General features: G+C 36.8%; 2 protein-coding genes across 3 annotated transcripts; one reads left to right on the top strand and one right to left on the bottom strand.

The window, feature by feature from the left end:
• Positions 1 to 101: 101 nt before the first annotated feature.
• On the bottom strand, positions 102 to 16,235 carry med14 (mediator complex subunit 14). 2 transcript variants are annotated; one of them, XM_067410135.1, is made up of 30 exons: positions 15,866 to 16,235; positions 15,372 to 15,398; positions 14,905 to 15,010; positions 14,648 to 14,821; positions 14,431 to 14,560; positions 14,145 to 14,273; positions 13,565 to 13,672; positions 12,690 to 12,822; positions 12,452 to 12,602; positions 11,757 to 11,868; positions 9,890 to 10,015; positions 9,733 to 9,811; positions 9,494 to 9,653; positions 9,206 to 9,400; positions 8,835 to 8,969; positions 8,652 to 8,728; positions 7,933 to 8,093; positions 7,685 to 7,831; positions 7,029 to 7,120; positions 6,765 to 6,917; positions 6,283 to 6,552; positions 5,943 to 6,159; positions 5,184 to 5,309; positions 3,478 to 3,660; positions 2,622 to 2,848; positions 2,258 to 2,437; positions 1,898 to 2,005; positions 1,333 to 1,458; positions 960 to 1,149; positions 102 to 865 (listed from the first exon to the last, which is right to left on the bottom strand). In XM_067410135.1, the coding sequence occupies exons 1-30, from the start codon at positions 16,033 to 16,035 to the stop codon at positions 792 to 794; spliced, it is 4,266 nt and encodes a 1,421-aa protein (XP_067266236.1). In that variant the 5' UTR covers positions 16,036 to 16,235; the 3' UTR covers positions 102 to 791. The 2 variants fall into 2 exon arrangements, with proteins under 2 accessions (XP_067266236.1, XP_067266237.1); XM_067410136.1 differs by lacking the exon at positions 5,184 to 5,309 and having other exon boundaries at positions 106 to 865.
• A 1,119-nt stretch (positions 16,236 to 17,354) lies between these two features.
• Positions 17,355 to 20,719, top strand: grtp1b (growth hormone regulated TBC protein 1b). The gene is made up of 8 exons (XM_067410415.1): positions 17,355 to 17,475; positions 17,756 to 17,907; positions 17,979 to 18,137; positions 18,250 to 18,374; positions 18,642 to 18,738; positions 19,382 to 19,554; positions 19,716 to 19,901; positions 20,008 to 20,719. Exons 1-8 carry the CDS (start codon positions 17,408 to 17,410, stop codon positions 20,110 to 20,112), a joined length of 1,065 nt encoding a protein of 354 aa, XP_067266516.1. The 5' UTR covers positions 17,355 to 17,407; the 3' UTR covers positions 20,113 to 20,719.
• Positions 20,720 to 20,726: the final 7 nt, after the last annotated feature.

Below are 20,726 nucleotides of genomic sequence, written 5' to 3'. Positions count from 1 at the left end.
GCAAAGGAATGAACTAGCCTTGCTTTGTTTTGTCAGAAGATAATCATCTATTTAAAATCTATAAATGCATTTTTTGAATATAACTTCATACACAATTTTTATAATTCAACGATTAGGCACAATTATGATGTATAACAATTATTTACATTTCTGCATTTACATGAGGATAAAATCATTTTGTCCTCTAAATATATTTAATTATTAATGAAAGGGTGGAGTTATTTCCAATGTTTATTAAATAGTAATAAACACAGACAAAAAAAATCTCTTCCATGATTCCAATGAATAACAATAAAACACGGCTTATTTAGGTTTGTCACTCATATTTCAAGTGGCAGATAAGAAATCAAAATAATGCAATCAAAACAAACATTTAAATAGTGTGTGCTGATAAGGAAAGCATCAATACTTACACAGTACTGATATCTTGTATTACAAAAAAGACAAGAGTTTTTCTGCAAAGTCTCAAATAAAAAAAATACAGCTGTAGTTAAACATTTTTTCTATCACAATCATTTCCATAAGAAGTGCATCTGAAAAAAATAAATGCGTTAGCAGAACTTTGCCAAGCTATTTTAAAAAAAGAAGTCCTGCTTTTGTTACAATTTTTAATTTACATGCTTCATAATACAATAAAAAAAATGTTCCATCATATTTCTGCTCCCTTTTTTGACAATATGATACACCAGCAGAAGAGTCCATTGGCTGCAGCAGAAAACCTGAATCTCCCCAGAGTTGGGGCTGAATTTATTAACTGACAAGTCTGGAGATGTTTCCTAAGAGACACCAAGTTATGGCCGTCCACCAGTGTTCAGCGTGAGATTAGCCATAAGCTCATGAACCGCTGCAAATATTGTGCACTCCCCTGTTAAAAAAAGGTTAAAAATTAATATTAAATAAAACAAATAAAATATGCTTATCTGAACATTTAAATCGCACGGATCTATATAAGAATTAACCTGATCGTGGTGGATGGTGCTCATTGAACCTCCTGAGGATGGAGCTGACCATCAGGGCCGCGGCTCCTGAGGAGCTGTGCTGGCGGGGGATATCGGCCTGTTGGGTCAGTCCGGTAGCCATGTCGTACACAATGGGCACTATGATGCTGATGGGCTCCTGGGGTACCTGTAACCTTTGGGTCAGCTGGAGCTGTAGAAGAGAATCTCTTCAAGTTAACGCATGTCGGGAATCCACAGTAAATTCACAACACAGACCAAACAGACGTGCTGGAAATCAGAATTCAAATCAACAGCAGTAGTGCAGGATTTGATTTTGGGAATTGGTTACATACTGAAAGAGGGCATAAATCAGAAGAGTGACTAAATCACTTACAAAGAACAGCATCTTGGTCTTCAGCACCACAGCAATGGTTCCTGGTGGGGCAATGGGAGGAGCGCTGGGTGGGATGGTCAGACAAAACTGCACATTCCAATTCAGCTGGGACGCTTGGTCTGGGAACTAGAGGAAAACGATGGACCGATTAGATTACAAATTTACATTACCATTCAAAAGTTTGGGGACGGTAAGATTTTTTAATGTTTTTGAAAGAAGTCGATATTTAAAGTAACTGATTTCGATTTTAATATTTAGGCCCGGTTTCACAGACAGAGTTTAGGCTAAGCCAGGATTAGGCCTTAGTTCAAGTAGAGCATTTAAATAGCATTTATAAACATTCACTAGAAAGAAAAAAATTAAAGAACATTACTAGTGTGCATCTTGTGACAAAACAATGGCACTGACATATGTTAAGATAATGTGAACAAAAAAAAAATATTCAAAAGAACAGCATTCATTTGTATATCCACTGTTTACTGTCACTTTTGATCAATGTCTTTGCTGAATAAAACTATTCCTTAAAAAAAAACAATAAATAAATAAATCATAAATGTGTGCTTACCAACTCCAATTTCATTATGCGAACACAGTCTCTGAGTATGTTGGTAGGAGCTCCCAATAGCTTTGTAAAGGCATTTAGTGTGTTGTATTTAAAAGGTGGTCCTGCAACCTAAGATGAAATTGAAAGAGAATGACTTGGACTTGCACTTGCATTACTGGAGAATACCTGGCTTGTCCCAAACCCATGACAAAGGTTGAGCCAATAGTGTTAAATCAAACTCATAAAGGTGCTCAACCAAACAGATTGCAATTTTGTCTGCTGCTACTTTCCAAAATGTACTGAACAAGAGGAAATTTGAGCTTCACTGAACATCACATCAAATGATAGTTAGTGAGCTGATGCAAGGAGTTCATTTCCTACCCTGGTCTCAAAGAACTTTTCCAGAACCTGCAGCTCCTCCTGCGACCAGGGTCCAGTGTTTTCTGGTGTGACTTTTAGCTGCAGAGTCTGGTAGGATTTGGGGTTGAGAGCCACTCGACATTTAAGCACATCTGTTTTAAACATGATGACGCCTGGTTCATTGGAGTTCACAATAGTGAGCTGCGAAGAGAAAGTAGCCAAGTGTGATTCAAATATACTATGCAAGCAGAATCATAACATTCTGGTGTGTCAAATGATGTGTACAGAAGAAAACAGGATAGACTAAAAGATCAATTCTTGGGATTTAAAAATCAATATTGGTTCATAAATCTGGAGAAATCGATAATTTCAGTTTCTGACTCACGTTGGGTTCTAACTGGATGATTCTTTGTAGATGTCGCCTCATGATGACAGAGCCCAGGAAGCGCTCCAGAGGTGAACACAGGTAGCTGCCCGCCAGCCCTGGCACCGGGCACGGCATGGGTGAAGGCAGAAGCAGCACATGTAGTTTGCTGTGGGTGAGGATGGTGGGGATAGAAGCGGCCCAGGACCGTTGTGGCAGTTTACGAGGAGGCGGCATTGCCTGTGAACCTACAGACACACACACACACACACACACACACACACAGTGATTGAACTAATTCAGCTACTGCATATTGTTTAAAGGAATACTCAAATATAAATGAAGTTAAATTCTTTTATTCACATCAAACCTGGTGAATAATAGTCATTTACTGGGCTAATCTCACAAAATGTCCAGGTAATATTTCACCCCAAAATAAAAAGAAATAAAAATGATAAGAATTTTCAATTATTTTTAAAACCATCAAGATATTTTGCATTGTAGCATAATTTTCAAGACAATTAAGCAGAAAAATTCAAACTGCAATTGAAAAAAAAAAAAAAACAACATAATTTCCAATCCATGTTTGTGCTTAATATTTCTGTGGAAACTGTGATACATTTTTTCAGGATTCTTTAAAAGAAATGTATTTTATTTGATATAGAAATCTTTTGTAACATTATACAATGTTTTCATTGTCACTTTACTGCCACAAGTTAAAGCATCCTTTCAGAATAAAAGTAAAAACAGTAAAAAACTGGAAAAAAAAAACTTTCTGACCTAAAGCTTTCGAATGGTAGTGTAGTAATGTACATATATTAGATAAAATACTGACATTTTTGGACAAGACAGATCTGTTTTTAGACTATGGACTTACTGGTACCAGCTCGAGGGGAGTGGGATGGGTCTGGAATGGGCGAGTGCAAAGAAGGGTTGCCTGGAGACATGCCAGTGATTCGTGCACCGGGGGAGGGTCCAGAAACCTGCGGAGAACCTGGCCAGGGGGCAACTCTTGGGCTGGCGGACACTATTGTGTATGGTGAACTGGGGTCAAGAGTTCCTGTAAAATAAATAAATAAAACCATTTGGACCATAATTCAGTATCTTGAGGAGGGCAGCAATTTCCATCGACAATGTACACATTGATTTTTTTTAGTTCAGAGCAGTAACGGTGCTCAACACAGCCCCCCAAAAATGCACATCCCTATTAAATAGATGGAAACACTGAAACATTTCTCTGTGAAGTCAGAGCTGCTTCAATGAAGCACCATACAATGATTTGAACAAGGCAAAAACTGATGCCACTGATTCACTTTCTTTCACACAGTTTCAACTGCAGACCAGTTATGACATTCTGATCAAATTGTATTGTATAGTGGCATATTGTGACTAATGTGAAGTAGCGGACAATACCCAGCTATAATTTACAAAGATACACTATCATTCAAAAGGTTGAGGTCAGTAAGATTTATTTAGCAAGGGTGCATTAAATTGATCAATTTACGTTTACGTTACAAAAGATTTTTATTTCAAATAAATGCCGTTCTTTTAAACTTTCTATACATCAGATAATCCTGAAAAAAAATGGATAGTGGTTTCCACAAAAATATTAAAGCTGCATTCCCCAACTTTTTTTGTGTTAAAAATTTACAAAAATTATATAATGAGAATATACAACATGAATCCATTTTCCAAACTGTGTTTCTGTCTTATCCTGAATCATTATGGTACACTTATAAGTGTTTATATTCCGACTATTTCAGACCGGACTGGAGGACTCGCTGCAGAGTATCACAGTAACTACGTGACTCGCCATAGACATACACGGAGAAAAAGTAGCTCTGGCTACAATGTTCCTCTGCAAGACGCATGCAGTTCTGTTTATTAACCGCTAGAGGGCCAAAAATCACGGACAGCAGCTTTAAGTAGCACAAATGTTTTCAACGTTGATAAAGTTTTTCTTGAGAATCAAATCAGCATATACAAATGATTTCTGAAAATTCAGCTTTGCCATAAGAATATTAGATATTACATTTTTTTTTTTTTTATTATTTTTAAATTGTAATAATATTGAACAATATTACTGTTTTTACTGTATTTTTGACCAAATAAATGCAGCTTTAGTGAACATAAGAACTCTTAAAAAAATAAAATATCTTACAGACCCCAAATTTTGAATGGAAGTATACAAATAATAAAAAACATTTTAAAAAATTTCCAAATAAAAAAAAAAAAAAAAAAGAAAGAAGTTGCCCGATCAATCAAGCTGAATGGCAGTACCAAGTTTTACTTGTTTTTTTTTTGTTTTTTTTGTCTTGCATATAATCATACACATGATTTGGACACAGATGTTTGGTCTCCCCAGTCCCACCAGTCAAAAAATAGAAAGAAGCAGGAAACAATACAAGAAGTATTAAGCAAGTGCCCATTTAAGCCAACAACATCCTCAATGTGGAAGGTCGAGTGGTAGCAACAAATCAGATGTCTTTCACCAGCCCATCAAAGATTGAAAGCCCTGGACCGCAGAGGTAAGAAGGAAAGCTAATCAACAAAGCCCTGGATCCAGGCCTCCCATACACTTACCATGCGGGCTGGCAAAGTTGGAGGTCTGCCCCATAGAAATTCCCAGAGAGGAGGGAGAAGGGGTGGGCCCAAAGGGAGAAGGAGCCCGCAAAGCTCCACTAGGGGAATTGGCTGCGTGGATGTTCCCTGCACACAATTAACCAATCAGTGGCCTCATCAACATCTGACAAGAGTTCCCTTTCTCGCACAATCACGTTCACACACGCTGCAGCTAAAGCGTGACAGGAGCTGCAGGCCCTGAATGGAGATGGGTGGTCATGACTGTGGGCATGCTTCTCTGCGAGGATGCACAGTGATGGTGCCATCAAACACAGACTGAACGATAAAAGCATGCACGTCCACAGAAAGGAAGAGCTGGTGGGACGAGTGCAACGAGTGGGACACCAATGAGGAAATGTTTCCTTTCCTTTTGATTCCCCAACTCCATGATGGCATGATCAGCACAGCAAGGACAGCAAAATTACAGCACTTGACACGAGAAAGACACATATATATATGAAGAGTTTCGTTGCAAAACGAGATAAATCCATTTTTTTAATTTTTCAAAAATCTTGTTTTTTGGTTGTGCATTCCAATTAATATCAATTCAACTGCAGTTGGTTTGTTTTGATTTAAACCTTCATAACTTAAAAAATACAGCTAAGTAGCACCATAAAACAAAATAATAACATGATAACATAATAATAAACATGTTTTGACAAAAATGTTAAAAACGGATTTATCTCGTTTTGCAACGAAACTCTTCATATACACACATACCTGGAGACTGTGTTGTTATCATGGACGGTGAGGGAGGCACGTGGTACGGGTTGGGGGGCGATGTGAGGGGTGGATACACCCCTCTGCCTGGAGGCTGCGTCTGGGTATGGGGCATGAAGGTGTCATCCATGCTTATTGGGGACGGAGGGTTGTCGTCCTCATTGACCGAGCGTCTACGGGCGTCCTGGTTACTATCCACAAACATGTTCAAGAACGTCTGTGCAAAATAATGGAAAAGTGACAATTACATCCATGCACACCTCTAAAGCAGTGGTTAAAGGGATAATGCAGAATTTCATGGGTGGACTATCCCTTTAATAGCATGATTTGCTCCACCCACCTTCAGTCCAGGGGCGGGATAGAAACCTTCAACTATTTTGGTGTTGTCAAACAGACTGTAGGCCCCGTCACGGATAGCCACCACACCTCTGCTACGGCAGTAGATGTCGATGCAGTACATGTTGCGGAAGGCCAGGCGGATGTGAGTGGGTGACTGGGGCAGGATGGAGAAGCACTGGTACGCCGTATTGGTCCTTTGGGTGAGGCCCAACATAGGCACAGTGGGTAGCTTGTTGATGGCATTTAGAGGAGCTAGAGTGTCTGAGAGGACCTGAGAACAGACAAGTATATGAAAATACTACCAGCAGCGACTAATAAAAAGCACTTCAAATTGGTCAGTTAATTTTGTTTTGAAAACATACTGACAGTGTATTTATTTTTACCAACATAATTAATAAAACTATAAATTACAGGTCATTGACCAGTGACTGCTTGAAAGTGAATAAAGTAAATGATGTTTTATAGTCCCAAGGCTCTAGATACCTGTAGAAGTTGTACAACATTGGGTGTCTTGTTGAACATCTCTTGAAGTTGGTGGAGAATTATGTTGTGACAGTTGCTACAGCCTGAATTGGGCCCCACAGTCCCCAGGGCCAGATGGAAACGCTGGGTTACTGAATTCCACTGTATTGTCACCTAAAAGAAACAGTATGGATCTTTACATAAAACAAGTATGATTTAAACTAAATCACTAAATAAAGGGATTAAGGTTCAACATGCATTGTAACAAGATGAAAAGGTTTTTACCGAGCTGCCTTTGGTACTGCCATAACATAGAACCAGTTTTCGATAATTATACAGTCGTATCTCTGAGAAAAGGCTCAAATAGGAGGGCATTTCTGGAAAATGTAGATAATTTAATTACAAGCAATTCGAGAAGTTCTTCAAATCATTCTTAAGTCACATATTTTCTCATACATATTTTACTGTACAAAAGTTTGGGGATGGTAAGATTTTTTTAATGTTTATGAAATAAGTCTCTTATGCTCACCAACGCTTTATTTGATAAAAAAAAAAGTAATATTGTGGAATATAATTTAAAATAACTTTTCTATTTTAATATATTTTAAAATGTCATTTATTCCTGTGATGAAAAAGCTGAATTTTCAGCATCATTACTCCAGTCTTCAGTGTCACATGATCCTTGAGAAATCTTTCTAATGTGCTGATTTGCTCAAGAAAAAGTTCATTATTATCAATGTTGAAAACGGTTGTGCTGCTTATTACTTTTTGGGAGAAAAAAAATCTTACTGACCCCAAATTTTGAAAGGTAGTACAGGTCAATATTTAATAATCAAGCCAAAATGACATATTTAAATGTACTATGACATAAAAGGAATAAAAGTTAAAGCTGGTTATGACAGAAACTCCTAGTTAACTGGTTAGAACAGTTAGATACATACCAGGTAAAGAGCGCGAGAACTCCAACACGCATTCGTAAAGCTGACTAACGCTGTTCCAATCATTCAAGAACATCTCTACCACTTTCCTGCCACCTACTGGCTCCGATAGGGGATTCTCATACGTCAGGTAAACATGCCGCGTGGAAGCTGAATTGAAATAGACAGATAATTTGGGGGGGAAAAAAATTTATCAGTCAAACATCACTGTATTGTTTTGAAAGCCATTACAAACAAGGAACTGTGCTTACCTTGCTCTTTGTTGGATGTGCCGTTTAGTGGGCAGCTGGAGAAAATCAATTCTGCCACCCAGGTGCGATTATTGCGGCCCTGTAGTCTGAACGTGCAGTCCAGCAGGGAACGCTCTAGAGTTTTTCTCGTTTCCTCACTCACTCCCTTACAAGGTGGAACTCTGAAAGAGGAGGAAAGCAATTAGTACACTACCATTCAAAAGTTTGGGGTCAGTTACATTTTTCAGTGTTTTTGAAAGAAGTCTCTTATGCTCATCAAGGCTGTTTATTTTATCACAAATACATTAATATTTTAAAAATTATTTTATAACATGTTTATATTATTTTTTCAATTTAAAATAACTTGTCTATTTGAATATATTTTAAAATATAATATATTCTTGTGATGGAAATCTGAATTTTCAGCATCATTAATCCAGTGTCACATGATCTTTCAGAAATTAATCTAACATGCTGATTTGCTGCTCAAGAAACACTTCTTATAAGTAATATTATTATTATCATCAATGTTGAAAACAGTTGTGCTGCTTAATTTTTTTCCATCCTTGCTGATCAAAAAAAAGTATTAATTCTAAAAAAAACAAAAAAAAAAAAAAAAAAAACATATCAACCCCAAACTTTGGAATGGTAGCTTACATGTGACAATGGGGGGGGGGGGGGGCATTATATACATGTGCCAGTCTGGTTTACCAACTTCAGAGAAACTGAACAAATCTTACTTTAGAATACGTATGGCGTGACTACAGCCGTCTCCTTCGACCTGAACTCCCTGATGAGGAATCTCCATATTCGACAACTGCGAGAGTAAAAGAGCGTTCAGTAAACACAATAGGTGACATGTTTACAAGAAATATCTTCAGATAATACAAAACTGCTGTCACCATCTAATAGCTATACAGTACCTCACAGCGTAATCCGATGAGGGGCATGTTGGTGTCACACATAGCCACCAGGTGGGCCAGTTCTTTATTGAAGGCACACATCTCTCCTGACCTCTTGGGTTTCTTAGGTTCAATGGCACTTTGCTCTCCAGACAACTATGGAGTGACCAAAAGAAGAATATTAACTACATACAATAAAAAAACTGAACAACACAAAGGACATTCACTTTTTTCATATATTGGGACGTACATCATTACCTATATTCTAAATTGATGTTGAGTGAATTTCTATTATATGCCAACTTTAAAGGGACACCCACCTCACCTCTTTAAATACAACACAAAGTGGTTTAAGATGTTAAAGAATTGGTATACTCAGTTGAGTATCCCACCTTCCTCTTGGATCCAGGGCGAGCCACTCGACCAGATGAAATGTCCTGCACAAGCTCCTCAAGGTTGGGCTTAAACTGCTGCAGCAGCTGAGCAGCAGGCAGCCCATCCTCACTCTCTATCAGACTCACAGACAGGAAGTAGTACTTATACTGAAGCTCTGTCGGATTGTTGGACACATCAAACATCTCGACCACCTTAGTAAAGACGAGATTTAATTAAATGTTTAAAATTTACATAAATTTACAAAAAATCTGTGAGGTAAGTAAATTAAATATTGAAGTGTTTACAATATAGTATTGTGGGAGGCGGGTGAGTTTGATGAAGAGGCGATGTTTTGACAGGTTGCCCACAGGATGCGTGGTTAAATTAGATAGATGGAGAGTGTCTGCACACAGTGTGGGAAGATGTTTCACAGACTGTCGACATCTCTGCTCACCCAACCAGAATCTGTTCAAAACATAATAGATTAACATCAGCCACTGTCATAATATGAAACGCACTAAGAACAGGTAGTTTAAATGATTACTTTAGCTGCTGTAACCAAGTGACGATGCGCTTCATGTCATCGTTGATACTCTTTTCAATGTCGTCCAACATGGACTGATCTAGAAAGAATCCAGCAAAAAAGGTTAAGGAGTTCAAATGATCAGATGTGGGTTGAATCCAATAGATATGTGACTAACCAACTCCGTAGAGCATTGGCTGAAACATTCCGGAATGCAAATCGACAAATATGTGGAGGCACTCAGATCGCCCGCAGGGCTCCAGTATTGGTATGACTAGTGTGGGCAGTGCAGTCTCTATGAAGGCTGAAAAATAAAAACACAAATTGCACATGTGCATTATGTAAGGAATAATTAATGACGTGCAATGAATTCTTAGAAAATAGTGCATACCAGAGGTGGTAATGTGGCCATGACGCGAAGCGGAGTTACACCTCGGGTGTGCATTATTTTCTAAGAATTCAACAGTCTGGAGTCAATTATTATGCTTATACTATGGTTACCACACCTCAAGACACTGTTCCAATGTTGTATTTCAAGACATTTTCAGGTTTTTGTCCTTAAAACACTCTTGTGTGGGGACTAATTTCTCACGCATCTCATCCCAAGCCTCCGTTGCCAATTCCAAAACATTTCAGAACTAGTAATGGAGGCTTGAGCCTTGATAACAGACTCATACAGTTGATACAGTTATTAACGCAGTTGAGAGAGAGAGAGAGAGAGAGAGAGAGAGAGAGAGAGAAAGAGAGAGAGCAAATAAGCTTTTGAATTAGCCTACCAGATCTGTGTGCCTCTAACAGCAGCTGTGTTTCTAATAAAAGCAAAACTATAAGTTTATCTAGCTCAAGAACCGCACAGTTATTACCTTGCTGGTGAGTCATGTTTCTTTTAAAGGGTTAGTTCACCCAAAAATTCTTACCCTCTTGTCGTTCCACACCCGTAAGACCTTCTTTAATCTTCGGAACACAAATTAAGATTATTTTAGTTGAAATCTGATGGCTTCGTGAGGCCTGCATAGGGAGCAATGGACACTTCCTCTTTCAAGATCCATTAATGTACTAAAAACATATTTAAATCGGTTCATGTGAGAACGGTGGTTCAATATTAACATTATAAAGCGACGAGAATATTTTTGGAGCGCCAAAAAAACTAAATAATGACTTATTTAGTGATGGCCGATTTCAAAACACAGCTTCAGGAAGCATCAGAGCACAGTGAATCAGTGTGTCGAATCTGCTGTTCGGAGCGCCAAAGTCACATGAAATCAGCCGCTGGCAGTTTGACACACGATCTGAATCATGATTCGATATACTTATTCATTTGTGCTCCGATGCTTCCTGAAGCAGTGTTTTGAAATCGGCCATCACTAAATAAGTCGTTATTATGTTTTTTTGCCGCTCCAAAAATATTCTCGTCGCTTTATGATATTAATATTGAACCACTGTACTCACATGAACCGATTTAAATATGTTTTTAGTACATTAATGGATCTTGAGAGAGGAAATGTCCATTGCTCCCTATGGAGGCCTCACGGAGCCATCTGATTTCAACTAAAATATCTTAATTTGTGTTATGAAGATTAACGAAGGTCTTACGGGTGTGGAACGGCATGAGAGCAAGTAATAAATGACAGAATTTTTATTTTTGGGTGAACTTACCCTTTAAGCTGCTAAACTATTTTACTGATTAATTCATCAGAGCAGCGCTGACAAAAAGTTTGTGCGAGTGTATGTCCATATTATACAGTATGCAATGTGTGTGCTTTGAAAAAGACAGAGTGTGAGGGAGTATGCGCTTTCAGAACACAAAAAAAAGTATTTTGTGGCAAAAAACAATGATCATAATTTGTCGTTTTCATCCTATTGTTTATTATTAATTTTGATATTTGCTTCCCTCTAGAGTTGTCAAAAGTGCTGAAAATTTTAAAAATGTGACGATACCAGCATTTGGTACTGAAGTCAGTACTTTTGACAACCCTACTTCCCTACACAATATAGCACAGCCTCTCATAAATCAAGTAGGGTGAAAATCTGTGTAAAATACTCACAGTTATCACTAGGGTTGCTACTTTTCAGGATGGCTTTGAGTTCTTGCAGTTTCTGATGCGAGCGGGCATGTACACTATCGATCAAAAGCTTTTCCACTGAGAGATGATCGATCTGAAAGAACAGCCCACAAACAGACTTTATAAGCTTTCCTCCTCATTACTGTTATTATATGTCATTATACATTAACTCAAGTTTGGGTTTGGTAAAAAATTATATATATATATGTTTTTGAGAGAAGTCTCATGCTCACCAAGGCTGCATTCATTTTATTAAAAAAAAAAAAACAAAAACAGTAAAAACAGTAATATTTTTACAATTTTAAATGACATTTTTCTCTATCCATAAATTACATACATTTCTCTAGTCTTCAGTGTCACATGATCCAACATAAATCATTCGAATATGCTGATTTGATGCTCAAGAAACATTTCTCATTATTGAAAATGAAGATTTTTTTTTCAGTATGCCTTGATGAATAAAAAGTTTAAAAGAACAGCATTTATTTTAAATCTTTTTTGATTTTGTAACAAATGTCTTTACTGTCATGCTTTTAATGCATCCTTGCTGAATAAAAGTATTAATTTATTTTTAAAATATAAATGACCCCCAAACTATATTATCATCATGGAGAAGCTTATACAATGATCATTGTGAAATTATTAATATTATTATCAAAAAAACTTAAGATACTCACCTTCATGGCTCTTTCCATTAATCTGGAATCACAGGCAGGCAGTGGAGGCTCATGGGAGATCTGTAATGGCTTGGAACCATCCATCTCATCAATTTTAATGGTGACTTTGTGCACAGGTGCTGTTCCAGTCTTTCTACCCAGGACCTGTTGACTGCAAGGCAAAAATCATGACATGCAAAACCAAAAGAGAAAAATTACACAAAAACTCTGTATTGAATAGGTCCATTTTGAAACTTACTTCCAGACAGACAATGTGAGGCACTTAGCTGGGACATAGCGCTCAACCTGCACTAGATCACCCCATCGCTCTCTGATCAACATCAGAGTCTGGGAATGCAACACCTCCAGCTGTAGTGATAGGCAAAACGAGTCTGACACAATTCATCAAGGAAACAGTTTTAACACTTTTTGTCACTACATTTTCGGAAAACAAAACTTCCAGTTTATAGTTTTAATGACTTTACTTTTATTCTAAAAGTATTCCCAAACAGACTATTAGTGCACTGCAAAATATCTAGGCTGGTAAAACAAAAGCTATACGTTCGATCCCTAGCAAGGGTGATTAATTTAACTGTAACTTCACTGATTTTGAATGTTTACTCATTCTCTGTAACCTTGAGTGAGAAATTTAATCCCATTAATTTGTCACCAAAAGACTCCAGGGCTTTCATGAAAACTACCAATTATACTTCAGGATTTTTGTATCCCGGCCACGAACAGTCAGATCGACAGAGTTATTAAGAAAACAGTTTTCATAATACTGTTTATACAGCATTATGGTAAAATTGGAACACTATGGCAACAGCTTTCTTCAGTGCCGAATCTGCCTGTGTACTTACAAACATTCAGACTCCCCCATCAATTTGGCCCTAAAACCCATTTGAAATGTTACCCACAAACACAGAGGTTTTTCAGATTTTTCTTCACAGAGTTCTCTCCATATTTACAATTCTTTGCACCGATTTCTTTCTCTTTTTTACCTTTTTACTGCATAAGCAGCCAAGTTTCCTTAAAAGGCCATTTTGCCAGCAAAGAAGTACCCCTGGCTTTCAAACAACCAAACAAATGTCCTACTAAAATACAGAAATCTTAAGTCTTGAGCTGAAAGGATACGGAGGCAGCTGTACATGTCCTGAAGAGGCTTGTCATCTCCAAACAGGCGAGACTGTACCAATTCATGGATATAATTCACCTGCATGCTGTGAACCAATGCCCGCCCATCTAAATAAATAATATATAGATATGTTATTATATTATATATTATAAATGTATTATTAAATATTTATGAATATAAATACACACTCCCATTCAAAAGATTAATTCAGTTTCTTTTTTTTTTTCCTTTTTAAGAAATAACACTTCTATTTAGCAAAAATGCAGTAAATTGGCCAAAAGTGACAGTAGACTTTTAGTTTGTTACAAAACATTTCTGTTTTAAATAAATGGATCAAAGCATCCAGAAAACAAAAATATTAAGCAGCAAAACTGCTAATAAGAAATGTTACTTGAGCACCAAATCTGCATATTAGAATGATTTCTGAAGGATCATGTGACACTGAAGACTGTAATGATGCTGAAAGCAGGAATAATATACTGTATATATGAAAAAGTTGGGAAAACAAAGCTACATTCAGATAGGTTCCATATCATCTTAGTTCTGATGTCTTTTTATTACACATTGAGAACATCTTACCTCCAGTTTCCTTGTCTTCGACTAGAATCTCTAGTTTAAGAAGTCTCCAAGGGATATCAGGATCATCCCCCATCACTGTTAGTGTGGCTTCAAATTCTCCCTCAACACGAAACTTCACTCGCCCGTTGGCTTGACAAGCAAAGAATTCATACAAACAAGTAAGATCACGTATTGTAAGAACAAAACACACTGAAAATATAGCAAAAAAAAAAAAGGAAATATACATCATACTTATTACAGAGCAGAATAAGTCTTTCCATGTAGATGTGTAGAGCTCAGAACTTACCCACAGTTAAGTTGGCCAGCTGTGGGGGCAAGTCAGTGGTGACTAGACGGTGTCGCAGGATTTGATTCAGCTGATTTAGTGTGGTCTGCTTCTCTGCTTTGGTTATAGGGTCAGGAGGAATAATTTTGTCCTGGGAAAACAAATAACCCCATTGATGTTTATTTCCCGTTTTTTACATCCACTAAAGACCTGCTGAACACCATGTTCGACTACTCACTCGGATGCATGTGGGCAGACGTGGATAAGACCCTGTGGTTAGTACATCAATGGCAAAAGGGATGGCAAAACTAGGCAAACGTGCATGTACCAAGGCGTCCCTGGCCAGTGATGCCAGTCGGTCAGCCGTGTCAACAAATAAATATGCTTGTTGATCCAGAAATGAGGAGATCATCTGCAAACAGAGCTAAGAATGAGTACTACATCAACAAGAACGGAAATAACTCAAATTAGAGGTGGGAAAAATAAATCACGTACCGCACATTTCTCCACCTTCCCGGCATTACTTGCCCATTTCACAAGAGCAAGCAGACGTACAAAGAGCTGCCGTGTCCGACTGGCAAACTGAACAATTTCAATTTTCCTGTAGGAGACAAATTAAATCAGTTATGTCTATATGAAAGCATAATGCACGCCAGTGGGTTTCAATAAAAGACATATCATATCGATTAAAACGGTTTATACTCTGAAAAAAAAAAAATAGTTTTTTAAACACATCTAAAATATTATTTGGAAAATATTTATTTTCTATAAAGTTACATTATGTTTCTTTTTTCTACTCCTAGTACTGTACTGTTTATTTCTGTTTATTTCTTTTTTATTTCTGTTTTTTTTCTTCCCCTGCCTGGTTGCAAGGAGGCTCTACTTTGAAAACCCCTGATGTAACCAATATTACAATAATGTTTTTGGGGAATCTAAATGGAAACAGGAGGGCATTTTCTTACCTTTCCATGTCTGTTTTCCGTGGAAGTCTGTGAAAATCATAAACATATGGTTAAATAACATCAAATGACAGCACAAATCATGTTACATCTTACATGTAGAAAACTTGGAAGTAACATAAAGATCTTTTTCCACAGAACAAGAAAATTTGGAAATCTCCTTATCTTCTCTGATTAAAGCAATGCAATTTACTTAGGAATATCAATAATATCAACAGAATATTACAAAATAAAAGTTCACGCCTGGGTCACTCACCATATCCCAAATTCATCTAGGCTGAATCTAGGCAAGTATATTTGACTGGTCACCCCAGTCAAATACACCAGATTTATGTTAAAATACTTATATGTCATTAGAAGTCATATATGGGTCAGTAATAGGTTGCAGCAACACTAAAGTTAAACTTATGGGCCAATGCTCAACTAAACGTAACTTTATTTACCCATGCCTGACCAATGACCATTCATAACAACCAGCCCCTCTCTCATGAACTCACAGCTCAGCCAGCAGAGTGATCTCATGGTAGGTTCGCTGCAGCAGAAACTCGATCAGGAGGCTCAGTCGAACTCCTTGAGTGGCCGGGGCTCCCGGAGGAGGCTGCGGGGCTGAGGTCGGACCCCCGGCGGGGACCAGCTGCCCGTCCGAACCGATCTGAACTGGAGCCATTTTATATACAGCGAGAGCAATATACTATTGCGGATAGTAGCCTTTCCACTCGCGTTTACCGCAAACTAGGCCGAGAGAATATTATTACGCGTATGTCCTAATGTTTATATTCTGCTGAAACGATTTCAACCCATGGAGAAAAGAAGAAATGAGCCTGTAACATGTAAGATGTGGAGAGATGGAGCTCCGCCATCACCCACTGGCGCTGAAGCAGGAAACAAAACTCTTCTTTCCTAAATGGCGCTGGATAAATTATTTAAAATAAAAGTCTGAAAGCCAAAAACGTGTTTTTTAAAAGTATAACATTTGCTTGCATTTCTCTTTATGTCTTTCACAGTATATAAAAATGGAAGACTAACTTAATTTTTAAAAATACATTTTGTCTATCTGAGGAGCCAAATAACATTTTAAGTAATGCTGCTTAAAATAGAAGAGCCTGGGAGACCTTTATTTTGCCAAAGCAAACTGACAAAAAGAATATCCGTTTTCGAATGTATTTGTATATTTTATTTTAATACAGAAAGCATGACAAAAATAAAATAAATTAATTTTATGAAGTATATGTATTTATTGTATATTTTTTACAAACAAATCAAACAACTTCAGTGTCATTTTTCATTTTGAATAGGAGTTCTGAAAACTCCATGCCTTTCCTAAATGTTATAAAGAGAAAAAAAGATAAAATGGATATGGATAAAAATACTAAAATACTCCACATGGATAAAATACTAAAATATTCCACATTTATTCAAATGTTTTAAATGTTTTGTGTGGGTTATTTGCATGCAGTTTTATTTGCACGCAATTATCCAATCAATATTGGTTACTGACGTACAAAGTGAAGTTCATTAATAAATAAATAATATTTGGTATGGGTCAAAGTATTATATTACATTATATTATATTATATTATATTATATTATATTATATTATATTATATTATATTATATTATATTATATTATATAAAGTTAAAAAAACTAATTTAATAATATCTCTAACAGTTGGTCTTGGCCTAATATTTGTAGCTTTTCAGCCATACAATCAATTGCTGGTCTTTCAGCATCAAATGCAGAGATTATTTAGAACATAAGTTCCAATATTAATCATTAAAAATATAAATATATAATATAAATCATTAAAATATATAAATAGGCTATATATCCTAAATAAGCTTTATAAATCTTTAAAATTAAATAAAATGGTCTAGCCCTCGAGTTAAATTATAGACTCAGTTGCACACTATAAACCAAACAGGTAACGCGCAACATAAAATGAATAACCTGTGCATATGACAGGTTTCTGTAGGGGAGGAGTTTATGTAAACACCTCGTCTCAGTTATTGTCCGCTGCAAGAGACGCGATAAACTCTACATGGAGAATCACCTCAATGATCAAAGCAGGGAATGCTCTGCCAGTTCAGACAACAACGACTGCCAGAGGTATGAACGTAACTTTATATTCCTCTGATGAAGTGATATACTTATAACATTCGCTTTATTATTGATACTGTGACGGCCTCCACGAGATGTGGTCCAAAACACCTGTGCGTCAGGTGATGTTTGCGTCGATGCCATTTATATAAACACAAGGAAACATTTCAGAAAATGTAATTTAAAGAAAATAATACTGAACTCATAACTCCATAATTTTATGGCTTTTATTTTTATTAAAGTTTCTGTTGTTGTTCTTTCACATGTAAACCTTTAAATGTGTCTGTAGAGTTGACCAATATGGATTTGAGAGATCAGAGGATTCCAGCTATGAATCCAATGAGGAGCTAATGTCTGAGTATTTAGCTGTTGTCACTAGAAGGTCAAAGAAGTGGTCTAAACTTTTGCAGGGCACTGTGAAAGTGGAGAAGAATCTGAAAGGTGGGCATTTATTTTTTTATATTTCATAAGAAAATGTTTAACTTTTGTGAAGCTGTCGTTTGGGTTTGCAGTGAAGCGATATGTGAGGAAGGGGGTTCCGTGTGAACATCGCACTCAGATCTGGATGGCAGCTAGTGGAGCCCAGGACCAGTTGGAGAGGAATCCTGGGTACTATCATTCTCTATTAACGGCTGAGCATGACCCTAAAATAGAGGAGACCATACATGCCGGCAAGTTACTTCTCATGAAAATATATTTTATTTTACATTTTTATTCAATTCTGAATAGAGAACAGGTCATATTGGAAACAAAATACTTCTTCGATTCAATATTTTCCCCCAGATATGCACAGAACCTTCCCTGACAACATTCAGTTCCGTGACTCCTCTCAACCATGTTTACAAAAAGCCCTGTTTAATGTACTTCTTGGTTATGGACACCACAATAAGGATGTTGGTTATTGTCAGGTAGGCCTACTACTGTCATTTACACATGCCCTTTTACACTGAAGTGTCACTTGAATCCAGGATGTATTGAACTTCCCAGTGTAGATGAGTATCTAAAACTATTATTGTGTAAGGATATTAGTGAATAGTCAATTATAACAAGTGAGGAAGTAAGACACTGTTGTAATTTTGCATTGTTTACACTGTCAATATTATGATGGAACCTGTTGTACCCGTCTGCTTTCAAATCAGTAGGCTACTGAAATGTATCCATTGTTGCCTTTTTAGGGAATGAATTTTATTGCTGGATACCTCCTCATCATCACCAAAGATGAAGAGAAGTCGTTCTGGTTAATGGATGCTTTACTTGGAAAGATCTTACCAGGTCTGTCACTTTTACCCACTATTGTATATACTATATCCGAGATTTCTTCATGCATGTTAATTATGCACCTTAACGGCTTTCTTTTTCGGGTGACATCACCTAGACGTTTTGAGTGGGGACAGTGTTATAAATAAAATAACCAATGGCCAAAAAGCTATTTAGCCATTGTTTTAGGCTATTGCTTTATGTCATTTAACCCAAAATCCTGCCATTAATTAAAGGGATAGTTCACCCAACCAATAATGAAAATTCCAAACCTGTATCACTTTCTTTCTCCTGGAAAGAAAAAAGATATTTTTGAGAAATAGCTGTTTTTTTTTTTCTTCATACGGTTGAAGTCAGTTGTCACCAAAACGGTTGGGTTACCAACATTCTTCAAAATATCTTTTGTTCCATAGAAGAAAGATTTTGGGTGAATTATCTCTTTAGCACTGTAGATTAACATTACGTTAAAATGAACATCAATGTAATGAATGCTCTGCAAAGTTGTTAATAGTTTTGAAGTGTTCAAATCACCCTGCCACATACATATTGGACATCTGAACTTCCTGTTTAACTCATAAATACTCATATGATTATGAATTAATCATAATTTCGTTCTGTATCATGTTCCATATAAATATATATAAATATATTAATTTAGACTATTACACACCAACCATGCTGGGGCTTAAAATGGATCAAGAGGTGCTTGGGGAGCTTGTCAGGATGAAGATTCCTGCTGTCTGGCAGGTCATGAACCGGCACAACGTAATGTGGACCCTGGTGGTCTCACGCTGGTTCATCTGCCTATACATTGACATCCTTCCTGTAGAGGTGAGGATTAAAGTCAAAGGTTGTTCTTTATTAAAAGAGATCAATGGTAAACTGTGCATTGAACAAACTTTAGTCCTTATGAAATGATTAGCCAGTTTTTTGTAGTATAAGTAGAGTAAAAACAATATTGAACGTAATGATCAGTGGCTGTGTGCTTTCAGACAGTGCTGAGAATATGGGACTGCCTTTTCTACGAGGGATCCAAGATCCTGTTCCGTGTGGCTTTGACACTGATTGGTCACCATCAGAACCTCATCTCACAGGCACAGAGTCTCCCAGAAATCTGTGAACGCTTCAAACAGATCACTCAAGGGGAGTACGTAGAAGACTGCCATATATTCATGCAGGTAAATTCTGTGGATGCCATTTATTCACTTACTAAGCTAATACTTACAGGACTCTTTATAATGATAGTTTTGTTCTAAAGGATGTTTATTTGTCCTCTAACTTCAGAAAATCTTTATGGAGCCAGGAGGTCTCTCTACAGCAACAATCACTAAACTCAGGAAGATGTGTAGAAATCGCATTACTTCTGACAAAAACCCTCCTTCACACTAAAAAGGGAACATGGACAAAGTTCTGACTGCATGTGTGAGATCTATTATTTACTGTGTGGGTAAAAAAAGTTCACAAATTATATAAATGTTTAAGTGAAAAGGGACACAATACCATTCAAATGTTAAGGGTCGGTATAATGTGTTATAATGTTTTTAAAAGAAGTGCCTAATGCTCACCAAGGCTGCATTTATTTGATTAAAATATTGCACAATATTAGTATTTTATCATTTAAAATATTTAATTGTTTATAGATGTAATGTATTCCTGTGATGCAAAGTTGAAATTTCAGCAGCCATTACTCCAGTTTTTTGAGTCACATGATCAGAAATCATATTTTTTTACTGACTGTCAAACATTTGAATTCAAAGTCATTTTCTGAAGTCATGTTATTCCAAACCTGTATAATTTACTTTCTTCTGTTGAAGATATTTTGATGGGGAGTAAATGATGACAATTTTCATTTTTGGGCGAACTATCCCTTTAACTAGAATGCTTTTTAACTGGTTTTTGCCTATTGCTTTGTTGTTTTACAATGGTTTTACTGGTTTTCTGTTCAGATATACTGTTGATGAGATGCAATGTTTAACTAATAGATATTAAAGAAGCAAACCCAT

Source organism: Chanodichthys erythropterus, chromosome 14, assembly GCF_024489055.1.
Source record: "Chanodichthys erythropterus isolate Z2021 chromosome 14, ASM2448905v1, whole genome shotgun sequence".
In the NCBI taxonomy this organism is placed as follows: Eukaryota; Metazoa; Chordata; class Actinopteri; order Cypriniformes; family Xenocyprididae; genus Chanodichthys; species Chanodichthys erythropterus.
Note: the sequence above shows the minus strand (reverse complement) of the source record. Positions and strands in the feature narration are given on the sequence as shown.